Here is a 22,526-nt window from a genome sequence, read left to right on the forward strand (position 1 = left end):
ACACACACACACACACACACACACACACACACACACACACATACTTACTAATATTTACTGTTTTGTCTTGTTTTCAGTTTGGGTAGATTATATGGTTCAGGAAATTTGTCCACTTTATCTAAGGTGTCAAGCTGACTGGCATAAAGATGTCCATCACTTTCCCTTATTATCATTATCATTGTAATGGATAACCCATCTTTCACTTTTGATTGTCATAATTTGTATTCTCTCTTTTTTTACAGATCAGTCTATCTTGAAGTTTATTGATTTTGTTTACCTTTTCAAAGATCAAACTCTTGCTTTGTTATCCTTCCTTTCTTCTACTTTGTTTTTACTTTGTTCTTGTTTCTTAAGGTAGAATTTTAGATCATTGATTTTGGATATTCCTGTCTTATATGAGCATTTAAAGCTATATGCTCCCTTCTAAGCACTGCTTTATTGCATAGGAAAGAATTCTGCCTTGCCCAAAGAGGGGTCTGGCTTTGTCCTTGGCTCAATACCTTGACATTTCCTGAGTAACGACAGTGTCTGTTATTTATGGTGGGTCCCTCAGACCACATGATATGGTTTGGCTGTGTCCTCACCCAAATCTCATCTTGAATTCCCACGTGTTGTGGGAGGTAACTGAATCATGGGGGCAGGTCTTGTGATAGTAAGTCTCACGAGATCCGATGGTTATTATAAGGGAGAGTTTTCCTGCACAAACTCTCTTTAAGATGTGACCTGCTCCTCCTTGCCTTCTGTGATGATTGTGAGGCCTCCCCAGCCATGTGGAATTGTAAGTCAATAAATCTCTTTCTTTTGTAAATTGCCGAGTCTTGGGTATGTCTTTATCAGCAGCGTGAAAACAGACTAATACACCACACCTATAGGGAGTTTATGCTGAGGGATGGCTCATGGTGCATGTGTATTCCACTATTTCTAATCAACTTGGTCCTGTTTCCAGGGTAAAAACTTTCCAATGCACTCCCTTAGATAGGGCAATTCCTCTAAGACAGCTCCTTGAATCAATGAACTAAAGTTTGTCTGGCGATACTTCTTTAGTAGACATTCAGGCAAAATCAAGCTTAAAGACTCTGATTTTATGAACCCAAAAGACTAAATTGATCAATGATAACTATACACTTCAGTGACTTTCAGCAAGAAACTGCATATAATGCTGCCAAAGTGCCAAATCTGGCACTTGGCAGTCATCCACTAAGATGATTCTTTGTATCATTTTTAGAAATCAATAAAACCATTTTTTGGCCAGGTGCGGTGGCTCACGCCTGTAATCCCCGCACTTTGGGAGGCTGTCACTTGAGGTCAAGAGTTCAAGACCAGCCTCGCTACCATGGTGAAACGCCATCTCCACTAAAAATACAAAAATTAGCCGGGCACGGTGGTGGGTAATCCCAGCTACTCGGGAGGCTGAGACAGGAGAATCGCTTTAACCCGGGAGGTGGAGGTTGCAGTGAGCTGAGATCGCACCACTGCATTCCAGCCTAGGTGACGGAGTGAGTCTCCATCTCAAAAGAAATCAATAGACTGTTTTTAAATGCAGATCAGATGAAACATCCATGGTAATATTAAACAAAAGAAGAACAGATACTGTGTTGCAACTTATAAATGAAAAAAAAAAAACCACACTGTAATGAGCTTAATACACGTAGAAAACTATTCAACCAAAATTTAAATAATTAGGTCAGGTAGTATTTAGATAGAATTTATATATTCTTTAATTAAAAGTAAGTCTGATGAGATGTTAAATGTTATACTCTCTGGTAATTTTTTTTTAAAAAATAAGGCATTCTCCACTATTCTATGTGTCTTCACGATCAATCTACCTGGAGTTGCTTAAGGCAAAAAGAATTAAAATATTAAGAATGAGGCAGAAAGTTAATCTACATTCAATGACTACTTATTTATGAAAGAATGAATAAATGACAGGGTCTCTGTCGCCTAGGCTGGAGTGCAGTGGCACGATCTCGGCTCACTGCAACCTCCGCCTCCCGGGTTCAAGTGATTCTCATGCCTCAGTCACCCGAGTAGCTGGGACTACAGGCGCGTGCTATCAGGCCTGGCTAATTTTTGAATTTTTAGTAGAGACGGGGTTCTGCCATGTTGGCCAGGCTAGTCTCAAACTCCTGGCCTCATGTGATCCGTCCGTCTCGGCCTCCCAAAGTGCTGGGATTGCAGGCATGAGCCACTGCATCTGGCTTAAATGACTAAACGTGTAAGTTCAATTAAAATTAATTTTTTAAGATACGGAAATGCCAGTTAAACATTTGGTACATAAAAATAAGAAGAACACATTTGATATCTTTAATTTTAAATCATTTCTATGTAACAATTATCCGGAAATGATTCCTTCAAACCTTGGTTATGTAGGATTTCTTTTGTTCTTGATGGGAAAACACCTAGTCGCTACTAATTGCTATGCTCCCCTTTTGAGTACACAGAGATTCTTTTGTTGTCTGAAAAATAATCTTAAGTCTACTGCAAATCTAACTTTCTATTCTCACATTAGACCTTTAAAATCCTCATTATTTTATGAGAATTATCTTTTAGGGTTATAGTTTTTACAATGCTAAGTAAATTTATAATGTTAACTATGTAATACAGCATTTCAACTTCTGTTTGTAAAAATTATATATTCCATCAAATTACCTCTGACAGTAATTGTTAGAGTTACTAATTTCAGTACTTTTTAAAAACTAAAGTTTGGGGACATTTCATTATTGCCACATTAACACCAATATGGTAAATTTGTTGAGACCAGTAAGCAACATGGTGACATCCCATCTCTACAAAAAATAAAAAAAATTAGCCGGGCATGGTGGTGTGTGCCTACAGTCCCAGCTACTTGGGAGGCTGAGGCAGAAGGATCGCTTGAACCCAGAAGGTCAAGGCTGTAATAAGCCAGGATCGCACCACTGCACTCTAGCTGGGCAGCAGAATGAGACCCTGTCTGAAAAAGAATAAAAATATGGTAACTTTATGGTGAATAAGTTAACCTCTAGTGGAAGTTTCTTCAGATATAAATGTGAAATCCCAAATTATTTTGATATTTATTTCTATCATATTTGTGACATTTTTCATACTCACCTTTTTTAGATGGCTTGGGTGGTACAATTGGGCCAGGTTCTATGTTGTCATAAAAATTATTCATGGCTTTTGGATCAAAGTTTCCTATAAAGGAAGTAAATTCATCAGGCGTTTAAGAACTCTTTTTTCCTGTTATTTGATTTTTTAAAAGAAAATATGTAAATAAAACACATAAGGGAAAAAATGTTTTCCAGGATTTCAGAACTCATTACATAATTCTATCCTCCCAATGAAATTGTGTTTTCATTGCTATGAGAAAAGACCCAAGAAAACCACTACATAGATGTATGTCTACAATGTATTACACCTAAAGGAATATTTTTCTAATTGTAAGGCTAGTCTCCTTAGGCAGGATTAGGCATGTGGGCATTTGGGGAGATAAATGAAGAGGAGAAATGAAAGGATGGTTGAACTGTTTTCTCTTTCTGCTTTTGATTTTTAATGAACAAACCGTGAGAAAGAACACTTAAATAATGAAAGCTTACTTTCATATTTTTCATAATTTACCTTAAAAATTCATTATAAATTGAACTATGGAAGAAGCCAAATATAAACATTTACAAGGATTAATCAAGTTATATTTTGAGACTACTGAACAACCTCAATACATCTGAAATAACATCAACAGTTTATGTATTCTTATTTTCAAGAAAAGGAGAATCTTAAATGTTAAATGTTTCCTAAAGATTTATCAATGATAAAAGGTGCCAGTTTCAGAATAGATAGAACAATACCTGAGAATTTTGTCTTGCCACAAAATTTTCACCTGTCTTCAAATGTTCATTCCCTGGTCTAGTGTCTATTTCAGCCACATCTCCTGCCGTGTCTCCTCCAAGGCTGGTTTTGATCTAGTGCCAGTTTTGGGTGCTGCCTTCACTTCTGTGAACCTATCACTGTGCTCTGCTTGTTCTAAACAATTACGGTTAACTGTAGCCATACTTATTTATAGAAGATGCTGTATGGTACTAACACTGATAGTTTAAATATATGATATCTCTTGATTTCCAGATCTACTTTTTTTTTCCCCAACACGTTTTCCTTACCAAAAATCACAAAAAAAGCTGGTTTTCATAAAATCATGCACTGATTTGCATCTATTCTAAATGCTTATTTCCCTGCCTCCCCCCTCACCACCAAAAAAGGTTTAGATTCCTTCCCTAGCTTAAAAGTTTAGATTGGGAACTCAGTATAAAAAGTTTTCTGCAGTGTGGAAGAGTAGAATTTAGTATAAAATGGATACATTTAGATTCGTTATGAAAAGAGATTTAGAAATGCCTAAGTATCCCAAAGAGCTCATTGTCCAATGCAGACAAAAAACACAGCTCTTTGCTTGTAAAACCTTAATAGTGGTTTCCCTTGCAGGCCCTTTCACAAATGTTTTATCCACTTGAATATGCTGTTTTAAGATAATTTTCTGAAAATAATTGCTGTGATAGCTCATAAAAGCCACAGTGCTATCTGATGTATTAATTGGATCTTTTTATGCTTTAAGAAGCTGCATATGTATTTCTTCAATTACTTGTTACAGCTCATGTTCTAATTTCTAGATCACAAAAGGCTTACTATAAGTATCCTAACCAAATGTTTCACTGTTTTGCTTCAAAGACCACACAAGTAGAAAAAATTGATGCAATCTTGTAAAATATAGTAGCAATAGTTTATGTAACCCCTACATCATGCATAGTCATTCTTTGATTGCTTCAAGTTAGTGGGCTAGAGAGTGACTAGGCTTCTGCAAATTACTTTAAGGGTACCTGACTAGATTGCTCAATTTTCACATTCAAATTTGCTTCTGTCTGTTCAGATAATGCCATGTCTTTTGGGTTCACCTGCCACTAATCTTTAATCTCTCTCTGTTTTTTAGACCAACTCTCTTTCTGGTGCCTAGGCTGCAGTGCAGTGGTGCAATCATGGCTCACTGCAGCCTTGACCTCCTGGGCTCGGGTGATCCTCCTGCCTTAGCCTCCCACGTAGCTGGGATCACAGGCACATACCACCACACCTAGCTAATTTTTAAAAAACGATTTGTAGGGATGAGGTCTCCCTATGTTGCCCAGGCTGGTCTCTTAACTCTTAGGCTCAAGTGATCCTCTTGCCTTGGCCTCCCAAACTGCTGGGAATACATGCATGAGCCATTGTGCCCAGCCTACTGTTTGTTTAATCTTGCCTAAAAATGGCAATGAGATATTTTATTATATACTCTTAAAACACTGTAGAAACTCTTAGCTGCCATAATCAAGAAAAGTAAGTGTGGGGGATGGGGGGGCAGGAAAGCTGATTAATACACAGAATCGTTAAGAAAAATTACATGTCAACTTTAACGTAACAAAACACTTGTATATAGCTATATTTTAAAGTTAGACGAAGACCTACTTTTTATGTGTCTGTTGGCTGGGGTTCCATATTGTATTTCTTACATAAACCACACCCATGATGACCTACAGCAGAGGTTGGCAAACCTTTTCTGTCAAGGGCCAGATAATATTTTAGACTTTGTGGACCTGTGATATAGTCTCTGTTGCAAGCAGTCAACTGTGCTGTTGAAGCACAAAGGCAACCACAGACAATTTGTAAACAAATGGGCATGGCTATCGCTCCACTAAAACTTTTATTCACAGAAACAGGCAACAGGCCCTAGTTTGCTGAACCCTCATCTATAATTCTGATTGCTTTAGAATGGAGCAAGAAAGATATTAAGAACACTTATAATGCAATTTGAGTACAGAATCCTTTTAGACTTACATGATTTTCTCCCTTAACCTTTTTCAGTTGTTTTCACCAATATCTAATTCACAATCCCTATTTTTTGAGTGATCTGCCTTTGGCTTTCATAGAAAGAGCAACTTTCTCCTTCATGTCAGTTTATGAAACATTAAAATGCAGAAATACAATAACTGGTATAAACAGGTTTGGGGACAGAATCAACTCTTGGTAAGCAGACAATTAACCGATGGGAGCAATATTCATAGGCCTACCAGAATGCAGCCTACTAGTCAAAAGTATGCAGCAGCTGTGGACATCAGTCAGTATATTTTCCACAGAAAATGAAGACCATCTCTAATCTGGTGAGTTGGGTAAATGAAAGTTTAAGAGAGCTTCTGCTGTAGTATACTTCTGTAAAAAAATCCAAAAAACTAAAACTATGATTATAGTTGAATGTTTTCACATAACATAACATGAAAAATAACATATAGAGTTTATTTTAAAACTGAGAAATCTGATACTCTGATTTGGGATCCCTTTTTACAGATACTTTAGATGTCTATCACATAATATGAACTCTACTAAGTTTTAGAATTAAAACCCATCAATTTATAAAATATTCACAGTAAATGACAAAAAAAGGATAAATGCAAAGTAACAACAGAGAACAGTCTAAATGATAAGAACTTGATGAAATTGCCAAAGTAAAACTATTTTTTCATCCCCAAATCTGATCCATGACCATGGGACAGGGCGATCTCTTTACCAGGATTGTAATCTTATCATGGATAAAAACTGTCTCTTAAATCTACAAAACCAAAGTTATTGCTATTTAAGCAGCTTAAAATACCACACTATTACTTATGGTTTACCAAATAATCAAGTCTATACCTCTAGATTGAAGGAGGTCAACTTCTTTCAGTGTACAGTCAACATTTATCTGGAGTTGTCTGTTCATGCTTCTCAATCTTGTCATTTCCTCAGGCTAGTAAGAAAGGACCCAAAATAGCAATTGTGGGAAAGTCATTATCAAGCCCAACATTTAAGAACTGCGTTTCATGTTAATTGTAATGATTGGGTATTACCAAGAATATGGCCTTAGTCCATAAGAGGGCATGTTTAAGAAGTCCTATGTGTATGTTTTTAAAGGAATAGTCAGGTAAAATGGGGACATCAAAATGGCCACATATAAACAAAATCTGCATATAAAGTGGCGAGCTGCAACAGTGGACTGTGTTCTACCATACAAGATACTACCATTTTAATCACAGAGCACTGAGAATATTTTGTTTCTATGTTTTCATGGTAAGGGAAAATGTAAGAATCAACCTTTTAAACGAGTCATGTCCATGATCTTAGTCTTGTCCAGCCTGGTAAAAATTACAACAGTATGGTGTTTACCAGAATTCTCTCATTCCTTCTTCTTAACAATCTTTTAAGGTAGGTACTAATACTGTGCCCAATTTGTAGATGAGGAAACCGAGGCACAGAGAGGTTATATACTTCTCTTAAAGTTATAAAGCTAGTAATTGGTAGAGCCAGGATTTATATAAAAGACTCCTATATAAATTCATATATAAATATTTTTGTCATCTTTTTTTCTAGATTGAAGGAGGCAATTACTCTAGTGCATGAAAACTTCAGAAACAACTGAATTCCATTTTTTCCCCAACTTTGTTTTCTTCTGCCTCCACCTCTTCAGGCCAGCCCACTCCTTAGGCCTTTCAGGGGCACATATGAGGCACTGAAATGTGAAGAGAGTCCTAATCTTCCATTCAATAAAGCTTTTTGGAAGCCTTTACTTCCCATGCCATTCTTAATTTATTTTATACATACATGTGTATATATGTGTATATGTGTACATATATACACGTGTACATATGTACACGTGTATGTGTATATATATACACATGTGTACATGTATGTACAGTAAAAAAGTCAAAGTTTAGAATCTAGAGGCTGAAATACTGAAGCTTTCAGCACAGCCCAGTTATTAATGACTAGGGTGATTTTAACTATAACATATAAAGTGAAAAATTAAATATCTGCTACTCTAGGAAGGCAGAACAAAATCCTATTCTGTTAAAAACATGTACTTTGCTGAACGCTAAATATGTTAATATGCCAGTGAAAGAAAAATAAGCAGAAAGGATATCTTAATTCATATGATGTTAGGAGGTATTATCAGAATAACTGAGAATGCCCATTAAATAAGCAGGTATCAAAGTTTAAAATAAGTGATAAAAGGCAGATTATAATAGCTACAATTCCACAGAATGCTAGAGGAACAAAAAAAGTCATTCAGAAATATTTATTATGGACTGCCTTTTCTAATTCCTATGGGCTAAAACTATGTGACATTAATGTTTAAAATGCTTTGTGCTTTGCCTATCAAGCAATATTCAAATAGTTTAAAATATATACTTGAACATTTAAATTAAAGATAATGTATTTAGTTAAGGGCTCCAGACAGTGATGCTGTCTTCCTAGGAACACATGGAAGAACCTATCGGGAAAGTCAAGCACCTGAAAAGGATGATCTTTTCCATAGGTTTTAGGGAGTTGGGGACAAGAGAGATGTTTCAGCCACAGTGGCCCTAAACAGTGAAGCGGCCACCACACATTTGCTCATAACAAAAAACATACTCTCATCAGGCCGGGCGCAATGGCTCACTCCTATAATCCCAGCACTTTGGGAGGCCGAGGCAGGTGGATCACTCGAGGTCAGGAGTTTGAGATCAGCCTGGCCAACATGGCGAAACCGTCTCTACCAAAAATACAAAAATTAGCTGGGCGTGGTGGCGCATGCCTGTAGTCCCAGCTACTCGGGAGGCTGAGGCAGGAGAATTGATTGCACCTGGGAGGTGGAGGTTGCAGTGAGCCCAGATTGCACCACTGCACTCCAGCCTGAGCAACAGAGCGAGACTCTGTCTCAGAAACAACAAAAAGTACTCTCATCAACAGGCTCATTTCCAAAGATAGTAGAAGCACTCGATTTTACTAAGGGTTTATCAGTAAGATTCCTATGTCCTTTTTCATATAGCTTCTGATTAAACTGAGGGGGGAAAAAGCAGTTTCTGAGAAATTACCGCCATTTGTCAAAAGTAGTTTTTGTGGAGAAGGAATTTCAAAATTGGGTATGTATAATTCAAAGTTGTCTGTAAGATAACAGGATGTTTGTAGCTAACATTTCAAAACAAAAAACGGTAAGCTTTTTTTCCAAAGCTGGCATAGACCAGTGTCAGAGACCACTGATGTTCTTTTGTGGCTTGGCCTCAGTTATACCTCTGGGACTCAAAGCTGTGGGACAGTCCAAAAACCTAATCAGAACAGGAAGAATGGGGGGAAATAACTTGAGGGAGGGGGCAACTGGCAGCTTTCTGCATATTAAAATCTTATCTTTCAAGGTAAAACTTACATTTCCCCCTTCTCCTTGAAACTGTTTCATCTATAAACTTTATAGGCAAAAAGCTAACATTTCTATCTCAATACTCTGAAAGTACTTATATTTTCTCTCACACACAAATACATACAGACTCACAGATATACCTATCTCATTTCACATGCAGATCTAAGAGATGGCATCTTCGTCAGCATTTAATACAATGCTTTGCAAATAACAGATTAAGGGAAATGACACCATTATGCATCTTACATGTACTTCTGCTCTCCTTAGAAAAAGATTATTTCACTGCTACTCTAAGTTTCTACAACTCCCCCTACCCCATAGCTGGTCACAAATGTGCACTGCAGTATCATTAGGCAAGCAGCTTTCTAATCAATTTTGTATACACTGCCTGATAAGCAATTTGTTTGAAAACTTGAAGGTAGCAATGTGTGCTTTAGTAGCAAAAACATCAGTTCTCTACTGGGTATTCCTATACACAAGTGGGACAATGATAAGGCTAGCCATCTACTGATTACCTACTTCATGCCAGGCTTATTACATACACTGTCTCTTTATCTTGACAATTATTATAATGTACCTGCTATAATTCTCTTTTACAGATAGGGAAAATCAGATGCAGAGAAGTCAGATATAGCCAGTGAGCACCTGAGCAATTCTGACTCCAAAGCCTATGTGGGCTCTCTTTCCACTATGTCATGGTTCTTCAAATGAGCCTTGATGAGCAAAATGGGCATTCTGACTAAATGATTTATTTCTTGATTAATTTCTTACATAAGAATAATCTTATATATGTTCCTCAAGTTCAAAGGAAGTCAAAGTACAAAATGCTTTAGATTTGTGTGTCTAAATCTCAAGCAAATTTTTCTAGTATTTTGCAACCAACACTTTTATAAGAACACTTACTATTTGTTGGGCATTGTGTAAACTGCTTCACATAAATTACCTCATATAATCCTAATAAAAATCCCGTAAGATGGGTACTATACCACACATTTTATAGATAACAAGCATAGAGAAAGTTACTTATCCAAGGATACATGAATGACACAAATAGAAGTAGGATTCAAACTGGCACCTGACTTGAAAACCTACTCACTGTCTCAACCACCACGTACAACTGTCCCTCTGCTGTGTACTACAATTGTCCTCCATTTTACTCTAGGCTTGGCAACACATGGGAAACACACTTAAACGTCTTATCTCTCAGATGTTAGCACCCACATGAACTACCAATTTCTCAGTCTGGGGGATGGCTACATGGGGGTTCATTATACTATTTTATGTATCTTTGAAATTATAATAAAACTTTAAATTACAGCCCAGGGCAGCAGTTTCACCAACTTCTCTTTTTCCTTTCTCAAGAAGATAGACTGGGGACCAGGTGCAGTGGCTCATGCCTGTAATCCCAGCACTTTGGGAGGCCGAGGCGGGCAGATCACAAGGTCAGGAGTTCAAGACTAGCCTGGCCAACATGGTGAAGCCCCATCTCTACTAAAGATACAAAAAATTAGCCAGGCGTGGTGGCGCACACCTGTAATTCCAGCTACTCGAGAGGCTGAAGCAGGAGAATCACCTGAACCTGGGAGGTGGAGGTTGCAGTGAGCCGAGATTGTACCACTGCACTCCAGCCTGGGTGACAGGGTGAGACACTCTGTCTCAAAAAAAGAAAAAAAGGAAAAAAAGGATACGTCAATAAGAGCTCTGATATAAAATCTGGGGCTTTTTTTTTAAGTACTAACCTATGCTACATTACACAGTTCTCCACTTCCAATGAAAAACAAACAAAAAAAAAACCCAGTATTTTATTTAGCAGGGATTATCACACAGCAAGTAGTTGCTAAATAAAATGTATATGATTAAAGAAAATTGGCCGGGCGCAGTGGTTCAAACCTGTAATCCCAGCACTTTGGGAGGCCGAGACGGGCGGATCACGAGGTCAGGAGATCGAGACCATCCTGGCTAACACGGTGAAACCCCATCTCTACTAAAAAATACAAAAAAAAAACCCCAAAAAACTAGCCAGGTGAGGTGGCGGTCGCCTGTAGTCCCAGCTACTCGGGAGGCTGAGGCAGGAGAATGGCGTAAACCCAGGAGGCAGAGCTTGCAGTGAGCTGAGATCCGGCCACTGCACTCCAGCCTGGGCAACAACAGCTCAAGACTCCGTCTCAAAAAAAAAAAAAAAGAAAATTACTATGCTAAGAAAATTCATTTATGCTCTACAGGTACCTAAAGGTTTCCAAAGTACTCAATCACCATAGGTGGATTCCCATATGGGTTATGTTCTTCAATATCTCCCACAATCAGAGGATTCAATTAAGATTTCAAATGGAGAAAAGGAGGCAGAAATTTGATTTGTAGTAACATCACCTTTCCATTAAAGATGGCTCTGTTATTTTTCCATTGCTTTAAGTAGTTAAAATCTTCCTCCTCACTTCTAATATTGACTATACTGAGGACTATAGACGATATTACAAAAAAGTCATTAAATTAGTGAATATGACTATTTCTCAAGACTCTCTTTCTCAAAAACTCCCACTTGTTCCCTGTTACCAGCAGAATAAAGTTCAAGCACCTCGACCTAGCATTCAAGGTCAAAGCCCCACTTACCCTCTGTTAACTCTTTAGAAATCTCATGCTTATGCCAGGGAATTGTAGTCACTGTCTCCTAAAAGTCACTCTCCATCTTGACTTCAAGCCTTCATTACCTTATTATTGTTCTTTTCTCTTCTAAAATGCCTTCCCCTTTTCTCTCTGCCTATTGTTTAGGGCAGTGGTTCCTCACTCTTTTTTTCCTTCAATATAATAATCTTATGAAAATCTGATGAAAGCTATAGACCCACTTCCCGTATTAGACACACTTATGAAACTCTGCATATAATTTCAGAGAATTCACAGATCCCCTTTGAAGCCAAGAACCTCAAGTAGAAACTTCTCTATGAGGGAGTGGCTGCAGACATGCTGACTGCAAGAGCCCTGACATATGCCCACTTCTCTAAACCTGTAAACTCAGAGATTGCCCTAAGTTTAGAGAGGGTAGGAAAATGAGGAAAGGCTTCATGGAAAAAGTAGAGGTTAAGTTGAGCCTTGAAGAACAGAACAGACAAGATTTACACGTGCAGAGCTTTTTAGAAGGGCATTCCAGCAGGAGGATAATGTAAGAGCAGAGAAGTGCATTGAATCTGCACAGAAACGAGTTGATGTATGAATTCTCTCATTACCCATGAACATATAGAGCACTTACCACACTGTATTATAATTATCTGTTGATGTATCTATTTTTCCCACTGGTAGGTATGTACTAAGCATCTAGCATAGTATCACATTTCATAAACTATATGCACAAAACTGCTAAATGTTGAAAGGTAAAATGATAGGTTGGATCATAGCTTGTGAAGTCACAAGATTTTAAACATGTTTCAAAATTATCAGTTGCTTGGGATCGTTAGAACTCATATACATTAACCAACATGTTAAAAATATATTATCTGAATCTTTTCATTAGAGCAGTTCCCTTTAAGACTGCTATCAATCAATACTGTTACCTCAGTTTCTACAATTATTTATACTTAACAAAACTGCTCTGCCTTACAATTCAACACTTCCCCAAAACTCATATTGATCTATTCTAAATCATCTGAACTAATGTACTTATAAAAATAATTTTAAATGTTTAAAAATATATGTATATCATACGCTTAGAATAATAAATGAATACACAAAGAATAATTCATCAAATTTTTGGTCAGTGTGCACTTTTCTATTTTGACAGAAAGCAATTTACAAATAAATGAGATGCTATACCTTGATTATTATCATCAGTGTTTGAAAATACTGATGAGCCTATGGAATTTGCATACATGAATTATTTTGACAAGAACTACTAAAGGCAAAAGTCCTTCATCTATTGTTTTAAAAAACAGCAACAACAACAACAACAACAAAAACCCAGAACTCTGTCAGGAATAAAACCTAAAGAAAAATAAATGACCTGATAGCCAATATCCCAACCCACCTATTAACACATCTAACAGATCACTTACCGTAGGGATCGCAGTGGTGCAGCTGACTCTTCTGAGCCGTCTCTGCATCAGGTCATGCTCCATACCGTTAACTTCAGACTTCAACCGCTCTAGCTCCTCTTTCTCAAGTTTCAATTGCTTTGCTAACCTCTCCATCCTTGCTCGTTGATGTAACAGCAAGGCTACAGCATTATAGATAACGTCATTGCAGAGAACAACACTGAACAAGTGACTGGAAAATTTCGATATGTATTACTAATGTATAAAAGACTCATTCAACTTGGGGGTTGGCATTTACTCTCATGTCTTTATAATGCTATGCTGCCTCCATATCTGCTTCAATTTAGCTCTCTGAATGCTACCAAAGTGACATCACCTGAACATCCCTCTTGTTCTATTGTCCTAAGATTCTCTTTATACTTGTGTGTGTTTTGAACAGGCTGACTACCAGGCATACTTAATCATTACTTCCCTTCTTATATACTGAAAGAAAACTAAATTCTCAGGTATCTTGAAACAATCTGAATAGACGTTTTAAAAACTCTATATCTAATTTAGGTCTACTATTAGCTAATCCAATAATTCCACTTCTTATATATTATTTATATGTAAATATCATTATGCCCTCTGGGCCATCCTCTTTAGAAAAGATTCAAATTCTTTCATTTGATGAACTTTACTCCATTTTCCATGAATCTCTTTTTTCCTACTCTGTAGTTTATACTTTTGACAATTTCCATTTCACTTGTATTTTTTGCTCTATGAATATTCTTTCTAAACTAAGCCTTATTAGGCCTACAATTTCATGTTTTAAAACAAAGTCTATAGATGACTCTGAAGCACTAACTTCATTCTTTTTGTTTGTTTCAGACAGTCTCCCTCTGTTGCCCAGGCTGGAGTGCAGTGGCGTGATCTCGGCTCACTGCAACCTCTGCCTCCTGGCTTCAAGTGATTCTCCTGCCTTAGCCTCCCGAGTAGCTGGGATTACAGACGTGCGCTACCACACTTTAGCAGAGGTGGGGTTTCTCCATGTTGGCCAGGCTGATCTCAAACTTCTGACCTCAGGTGATCCACCCGCCTCAGCCTCCCAAAGTGCTGGGATTATAGACGTGAGCCACCACACCCGACCACTAACTTTATTCTTAATAGCAATGCTACTGCCCAACATTTAATACTAAACATTTAATTAAAACTAAACAGCTAATATATTTGAATGGGAGATTGCTGCCTCACCACAGAAATGAAATTTCATAAAAGGGTTAAAGTTTACCTTGTGTGTAGGCATAGTCATCTGATCCAGAACTAGAACTCCTCTGATATTTATGGCTTCCCTTTTCTCCCCCAGAGCCTGGTATCACTGAAATGGGCTGAATAGGTTCTGGTGCTGCAGAGCGCTCTTCTTGGTCCACTAAATTTAAAAGATTTTCAGTCGTTGCTCGGCCTACGGTAATTTTAAAAACTGTAGTTGGGTTTGGTATCACTCGAGGAGATGGTGATGGAGTACACGAAGGTCCAGTTGGCTGTGTGTATGTAATATACACAGGATTAACACTAAACGGAGGTTTTGGTTGACTAGATATCCCTCTTGAAGGAGAACTTGAAGGTGGCGTGGTGGCTGTGTATAGTGAGTGTTGATTCCGTGGAGATGGTTGATTACTGATGGGTGAAGGACTCCTATTAATTGCTGTCCCAGGTCTTTGAGAAGGTTCAACTGTAATTTCTATCTTCTTCATGGAACCTTTGGATAAACTAGATGCTGTGTATGGAAGATAGGCTACTGAATGGCTTCCCTGTTTCTGATAGCTAGGAGGTCCTTGTTGATATGGATGGGGTGGAGTAGTTGAAGGACTAGGTGGCATAAAGATGTGGCCCAACTGGGAAGGTTGCACTTGATGCTGTGGAGAGCTGAAGGGTGAAGGACATTGAGAAGGAGGTGGTGAATGGTAAGCAGACTGAGGGATCTGCTGCTGTTTGGGAGAATACTGAGAAGGTTGATAGTTCTGTTGGTGTGGATAAACAGGTAAAGGACGCTGGCTATAGTGAGGCACTGGGCCCTGTGGTGAGGACTGCCACGGTGTACTCTGAGGAGTTTGTCTTCCTGATGAACTCTGAGATGTCTGTCTAATATAAATAGAACCAGGAGATCCATAGAGATTGCTTGGAATTTGTGGAAGAATTTGTAAAGCTCTTGGTACAGTCTGTCCAGAAGGGAGGTTCTGGGATACTGTAACAGTAATTGGATTTGTACTATACCGAGGTATGTGCATGTATGAAGGAGGTGGCGGTGGTGGTGAAGGCCCTTGCATAGCAGACGGATTCATTCCTGTTTGCATGGAAGATGGCTGTTGAGGTGGCTGTGAAGGAGGAGTAGCTGCACTTCTGTTCTGTTCATTCATAAAAAATGGATTGTAGTTGGGAGTAGCAGCAACAACAGCTGGAGCTGAGTGTGGTTCTTGAACTAAACATATCAGCTGTTTACCTGCTGCATGCTGTGGATCAATATGTCCATCACTTGAGCTATGTACCAGTGTTCGACCACCATTAAGTTGGGCTCCATCTCCTGGGTGATAGCTACTAGGAGAATGGACACCCAGGTTAATATGTAAAAGGCGATTTCTATTCATCCTATTGTCATCTGGACTATGGTATTCCATATATAAGTATTTGCTACTCTCCTGGGAAAGGGCTCGGCAACAGGCTTCAAGATTGTTGTTATTCTAGGGGAGAAAAATGGTAAAAGTAACATTGGCAACATTAACAAATTCTAATAGTGGAAGTCAGGCTTTGCCAGAGAGTTATGCAAATACTACTGTCACAGAATAAATAGAGAGCAGTATCTTAACCACAAAAAGCTTCATGGTCATCTATCCTGAAAAGGAGATACCAAACGATCCATATTACTTTACAAACATTTAGCTCACATTACTAGTACTACCACTACTGCTACTGCTACAGAAATGTAAAGTACCTACTAATGAACACTGTGACTCAACCCCAAGTTTTCTGACTCCAAATCCAGGACTCATTTTATACTTGTTGCATCTCAACAAATTAAAATGTTGGGCTTATCTCGGATTCACCACAATTGCTGCAATATAAGTATAAGTAATATCCATGATTAATATTTAAATCGATAAAAAACATAAAAATAACCATGCTTTAGTTTTTAAAAGGCACTAAAACCACAAAAGGAGAAAAAGAATTACAATAAAATTCCTCAAGAGTTAAAACAATAAAAAATCTAAAGCAGCCCTCATTTTTCTTTTACCTAAATTTATCCTTGAATAACTTCAACTGTCTGAACCATTATATAAGATTTAAGCAAAATGAATAAGTATTAAAAAAATCCATAACTTAAACTATGGCTCCATGACTTTGCCCGAGTTAGGGTAATTTAATTAAAAACCTGGTGTCGACTGCCTTAATTAAATTCATTCATACTCTCACAGTCTCAAAAGTTTTTACCCGCTGAAAGGTGTCTTGGTATACTTTCAAAATCACTGAAAGATGTGAATTGTTTAGTTCTACACACTCACAAAGAAGGTAATAGCAAACTGACACTTTAGAAGTTCCAACTGACAGTAATCAGACTAATAAAAAGTTCCCTCTTTGTAAAATTTTAATATATCAAAAAGCAGTTTTCTATTGAAATACAGAATTCCAAACTATTTTACTAGTGTAAGACACATATTATCCACTGCTTTTGAAGTAATCCATAAAAGTTTCCCAATTATTGTGACTTTCTCTGTAGTTCATAAATATACACAGAGATATGCACATGCATAGATATTACTATATATTTTAGGAAAAATGTTTTATATAAAAACGAAAGGAAATAATTCACTTCTGAACCAAATGAAATTAAACCTAAAACAGGACCCATAATGTTGTAATTTTAGAGTTGGGAGAACTCCTATTAGAGTTCATCTGCTCCAATGCAACTCACATTTACAGATGAGGAAAGAGATGCCTGGGAAGTTACATTGCTTGACAATAGGCACTTAACTAGTTAACTGGAAAGTCAATTCTAGATTCTTACTTTCCTGAGTCCCAGTGCTCTTTCCACATGGTAATTTCAAGGGAAAGGATGTTTGGCCAAAAGGACATTATTAAACTAGAGCTTTAGGAAGTTTAAAAAAAAGTCAAGCAAATCTTTGCAAAATGAATTCTTAGAAATTTAATGAATTGGCTTTATTAAAACTCTATAGATCATTTTTAACCTTTTCTTTATATAAAGTTTTTGATACTAAAATTCAAATACTTTAAAAAATGAGATCATGCATGTAAAACATTAACATCCTACCCAGATGATAGTAACAAATAGTAATTATTATCAATATAGAAAATTTAAAATTCAAATACTTTTAAAAATACTTTGAGTCACAGAAAGATGTATTAATTGAAGAAGAAAATCATTACAACTCAAAGATCTGAATTATTTTTACCTTGCTTGAAAATCGTATTGAGCAAGGAAGGGAAGATATTAAAAGCAAATTTGGAGCCAAAGGATTCAAACTGATTGGCAACTAGAATGTGTCACTGACAGACATCTGAAGGAAAAAAAATATGGAAGGTGAAATACAGTATTCTATTTTTTTTTTTTTTTAATAGACCTATGGATTGGGGAAAACAAAAACTGGAGAGTTTTCTTTTAAACATAAGGTAGTCATGGATACTTTACCATCTGATATTATTATTATTAATAACCCTGAAATTCCATGTTCTGTACGCTGAGTTAGATAGCCTATGTAGTATTGTCACAAAAAGTATCCAAATTCAAAATGATATAAAGTTCGAATTGTCAGCATGTCTATAGTGACAAGTTGAGTAAATTTTCCTATGAAGAAAATTTAAAAACCACAAAACCAAGATATTAAAGTATTATTATTACAGAAGTATTTTAAAAAGAAAACTACCAGAATAGATTATAATAAGGATAAAAAATGTATCAAACAGTAAACATGAAGAAATCAAAATCATTTCAGACGTAAGAATTTTTAAGACATATAATGAACACTTTTGAAAGGAATGAGGCAAAAAAGCATCATATTTCTAAAAAGTGATCCTAAATTGAGGATGATACCCCTGAGTGAGGCTCTAAGGCTTGCGCATTAAATGCAAACTACTGAGCCTCATACATTTTAATGTGAAAAACAGTTTTCCAGAGCCAGTAGGTGGTAAATCTCCATACAATATATTTTATTAATCCCAAAGGAAGAAAAAAGTGGAAGACTTAGGGCAGCGTAATTATCAACAAATGTTCACTGAGCTGAATGTAAAGTTCTATTCCTTCAGTTTAGTTAAATGGTCATGAGAAATGCAGGTAATAAAGGGCTAAATGAAATAAAACAAGGTCAGGGCTAGGTGGGGCCCTAAGATAGGTGAGGAAGGTGATTGGTAGGAAGTGGTTTAAACTAAAAGCTTCACCCTTACTTGGTTTCACTCTGGTGGGAAGTATCTTTGCTCTACCAGAAACCAAAATGGGGCTAAAGTAAAGAGCTGAGATTCAGGCTGGGAATGTGTGTGAGAAAAAGCAAAGGCAAGCTGTAACACAAAAACCATAAGCCCAAAGCTCTAGACTAGTAAAGGGCTTGCAAACAAAGGAAGCACCTCTGTTACCATCATTGTTCTGTGAGTCTCTATTTATAATTAACCACACCTGTATATAGGTTTAGGTTATATCCTGAGCTGCTCACACTGCCATAAGGTAGAGTTTGAACATGAGTACTGACTGTGTGTGAGGAAGACCAGTGAGCATGGTAGAAGTAGTGCTGCCCAAAGTTAAGCAAATAGGTAAGTGCCATAACCCAAAACACTACGATCCTGTGAAGGATGACATAAAACACAACAAGGGGACAGTGGGACAGGGGAAGTGGTAGGCCTACTTCTCTGTTGTCCCCTGAGTGGGAAAGACACATTCTATCTTAGAGATGAGAGATTCAATGTAAGACACACAGCAAGACAAAGGTAATGTGAGTGAAAGTGGGCTTACATTTAAAGTGGGCTTACATTTAAAATTAGATATCAGTAAGGATTTAGCGTTAGAAAAACAAGGAGTGGATTATCTACAGACTTAAAAAAAAAAAAGACTCAAAAGTGTATAGTCTAAGAAGTTAAAACGATAAATTTGAGATTCAAAATTCAACTCTAAGGACTGAGGGACTGATAGTACAACCCAAAATCTTCAAAAAGTGAAACATAAGGAGAATCTGTTTTTCTTGTTGCTACCTGCTTTTACTCTCCAATCTGTGGTTCTCAATGGTGGGAGATTTTGCCTCCCATGAGACATCTGGCAATGTCTAAAGACATTTTCAGTTGTCACAACTGCGGGGAAGCTATTGGTATTTACTGGGTAGAGGCCTCGGATGCCTAGAATGTTTAGTAATTCTACAATGCACAAGGCAGACTCCCACAACAGAGAATTATCCAGGATAGACCGTCAACAGTGCCAAGGTTGAGGGGAAATCCTGCTCTAAATGTTCCCCCCGACCACACATACACACACACACAAAGAAAACATAACTGGGTTCTAATTACATCACACATCACCAGCTCTAATAGGAAAAACTAAAACTTAATATCATTATCACTGGTAGGTAACTTACCTGTAACATGCACTGAGACACCACGCCCTCTGGAATTTCAGGGAAACGTTGTCGAAGATCATGGAGAACCTGAATATCAAGCTGTGGGCTGCTTTGCGCCATGCCAGAGCAAATGGTGGCCAAGTTTCTCTTAGGAAATGGATGTTAACTGGCTTTCCAAAAGTGATGATCTTCTAGCACCACAGTCATTTTCTATTTAAAAAAGAAAAAAAACAGTATGGTTAAGTCTAGTTACATATTTCACTTTATTCCTATTGATCCTGTACAACTCAGTAGTGGTGGCATCTCCTCTAAGGAGGCTTCCACTGACCCTCCCCGTCTTAGTCCTGCTGCCTTGCCTCTCCCCTCCATGATGCTGCCAAAGCAGGCTTTGCTTACCCTCACAGGAACACTAAACACACTATACTGAAACCATCTATGCACCTAAAGCTCTCACCTATTTAAAAAAAACCAAAAAAACCTGAAGCCCCACCTGGAATATAGCTCATTATTACAGACAGTGAGGATGTACTCAAGAAGTGATGGGAACATGTAAGGACCTGGAAGTCAACTTGAAGAGGTGTACTCACTGGCCACATTTGCAACAATTTGAATACCAAAATAATAGAAGACAGTAATGAGTTATAAACCTGTAGAAAAGAGGGAGCCGTGCATCCGTATCAATGAAGATAGCTAAATACATACATACAAAAATAGGGGAGAAGGGAAGTCCCTGCTTACAGTAAAATCCAATCGGTAAACATGCAGGAGTGCTGGAGCTGGAAAAATCATTTTGCAGTCATCATAGCATAGAGACTGCTTCAAGCAAGTATCATCAATGGATGCTAAATCTAGGGGAAAATCTGCACGAAGAGTAGGAAGTACACACAGTTTTATAATTGTGTACCCAAAGCTTATTAGTTGCAAAGGGGAAAAATTTAATTATACAGTGGACAAATTGAATAACATCTTGACTGGGTGATCAAAATGAACATCACCAATGAGGGCCAGATGGACTGCAGAGGCCTCCAGATGTGACACCATGAGAAGAACACATCATTTTATAGTATTATAGTCAGGAATGCATAACCTGAAACTAATCATGAGGAAATAGAACATTTCTCATTTTGGGTTTTTCTATAAAAAAGGGTGGGGGGAAGAAATGTCATTTTAAGACAAAGGTTTGAAAAATGTCCCAGGTTAAAAAAGAGAGAGCCATGACAACTAAATCTTTTACCTGATCCTAGATTGGATCCTATACTAAAAGGGAAAACTGTTATAAAATAAATGAGTGGATCTATTAACCGAAGTGAAATGTTGACGGTAGATCGGAAGTATTCTGTATCAATAAATGTACTGAATTTCCTGTTTACTGAATTGATAACTGTGCTGTGGTTACATAAGAGAATATTCCTATTTTTAGGTATTAGACAATGAAGCATTCAGTGGTAAAGGGCATGCAACTTACTCCCAAATAGTTCAGAAAAAAAATATGTACGTGTGTGTACATACAAACGTGTACATGCACACATACCTGTGTGCACAGACAACTATAAAGCAAACAGGAAAATGTTAATAGGTGAATTTGGGTAAAGGGTATACAGTGTTCTTTCTCCTATTTTTATTCTCATAATTCCTGTCAGTTTAAAATTATTTCCAAATAAAAAGTAAAAATGAAAACAAAAACCAGCTAACCAAACAAAAGCCTGTAGCTCTACTCAAGGTCTGTGCCTTGTTCACCACTGTATTTCCAGAGCCCAACCCCATATCTACTCAAGTATCATTAAATGATGAATCAATTTCACTATACTAAATCAATCTACCTAATAAGATAGATTTGGATAAAACAATATTCATACTCAAAAATATATAGACAAGCCTTTTAGATGAATCTTGTCCCCCCATCTCCTGCCATCCCCCACCCAGCAAGTATCGAGGGAGTGGGGTCACCTATATAGGGTAACTTGTGAACGCTTAGGGAAAAAAATTGGTTTAGGCTACTAAATCAATGGGTATATTTTTCCAGTTTGTCCCTGTTGAAAATCCCAAATCTGAAATACTAAGAGATTCTACCAGATTAACAATCCAGGATTTAAAATGTTTCAAAGTCCTTAGTGTTAATTTAACTTTTTTCTGAATGGGGTTTGAATTATCCATCTTCCATTTTCACAGTAAAGCAATTTCTAATTTCCACTGGCCAAAGGAGCCCTAGCTAGATGTATAATCTTACCAAGTCACTGAGGCTCTAAGGCAGCATTGTCCAGTAAAAATATGTGAGTCATATGTATAATTTGAAATGTTCTAGTGGCCAACTTAAACAGGTGAAATTAATTGTAACAACCTATGTTAAAAATATTGTTTTAAATGTAATCTACATAAAATCATTGTTATTTTATATATATATTTCAAATGATATCTTTGAAATCCAGTGTATATTTTATACTTACAGCACATCTTAATTCACACTGGTCCTATTTCCAGTGCTCAGTAGCCACCTGTAGTTAGTGGCTACTTTACTGGACAGTGCAGCTCTAAGGCTTTAGGATCTTCATTTAAATAATAGGCAACAACCTAGAACTCTTAGATTCCTTAATTCAACATCTCCTTTTAGGGTATACAATCAAGTAGGCACACGGCCTAGCACAGGCTAGGTGTTCAATAAATATTTATTGGGAGAAATGGGGAGAAAAAAGGAATTCACTGAATTTAATGGTAGGGATGACC

At 37.3% G+C, this 22,526-nt stretch overlaps 1 protein-coding gene across 1 annotated transcript in view; it reads right to left on the bottom strand.

The window, feature by feature from the left end:
* Window positions 1-22,526, bottom strand: part of TAB3 (TGF-beta activated kinase 1/MAP3K7 binding protein 3) — a 61,686-nt gene that overhangs the window by 12,197 nt on the left and 26,963 nt on the right. Inside the window, exons 5-9 of the mRNA XM_011970695.1 lie at window positions 19,824-20,015; window positions 14,489-15,935; window positions 13,240-13,400; window positions 6,682-6,775; window positions 3,088-3,171 (exon numbers count right to left, since the gene is read on the bottom strand). Coding sequence (XP_011826085.1) covers window positions 3,088-3,171; window positions 6,682-6,775; window positions 13,240-13,400; window positions 14,489-15,935; window positions 19,824-19,925 — 1,888 coding nt within the window. The 5' untranslated portion in view covers window positions 19,926-20,015. The remainder of the gene's footprint in view (window positions 1-3,087; window positions 3,172-6,681; window positions 6,776-13,239; window positions 13,401-14,488; window positions 15,936-19,823; window positions 20,016-22,526) is intronic.

Source organism: Mandrillus leucophaeus, unplaced genomic scaffold (genome assembly GCF_000951045.1).
Source record: "Mandrillus leucophaeus isolate KB7577 unplaced genomic scaffold, Mleu.le_1.0 Scaffold964, whole genome shotgun sequence".
NCBI classification, from domain to species: Eukaryota; Metazoa; Chordata; class Mammalia; order Primates; family Cercopithecidae; genus Mandrillus; species Mandrillus leucophaeus.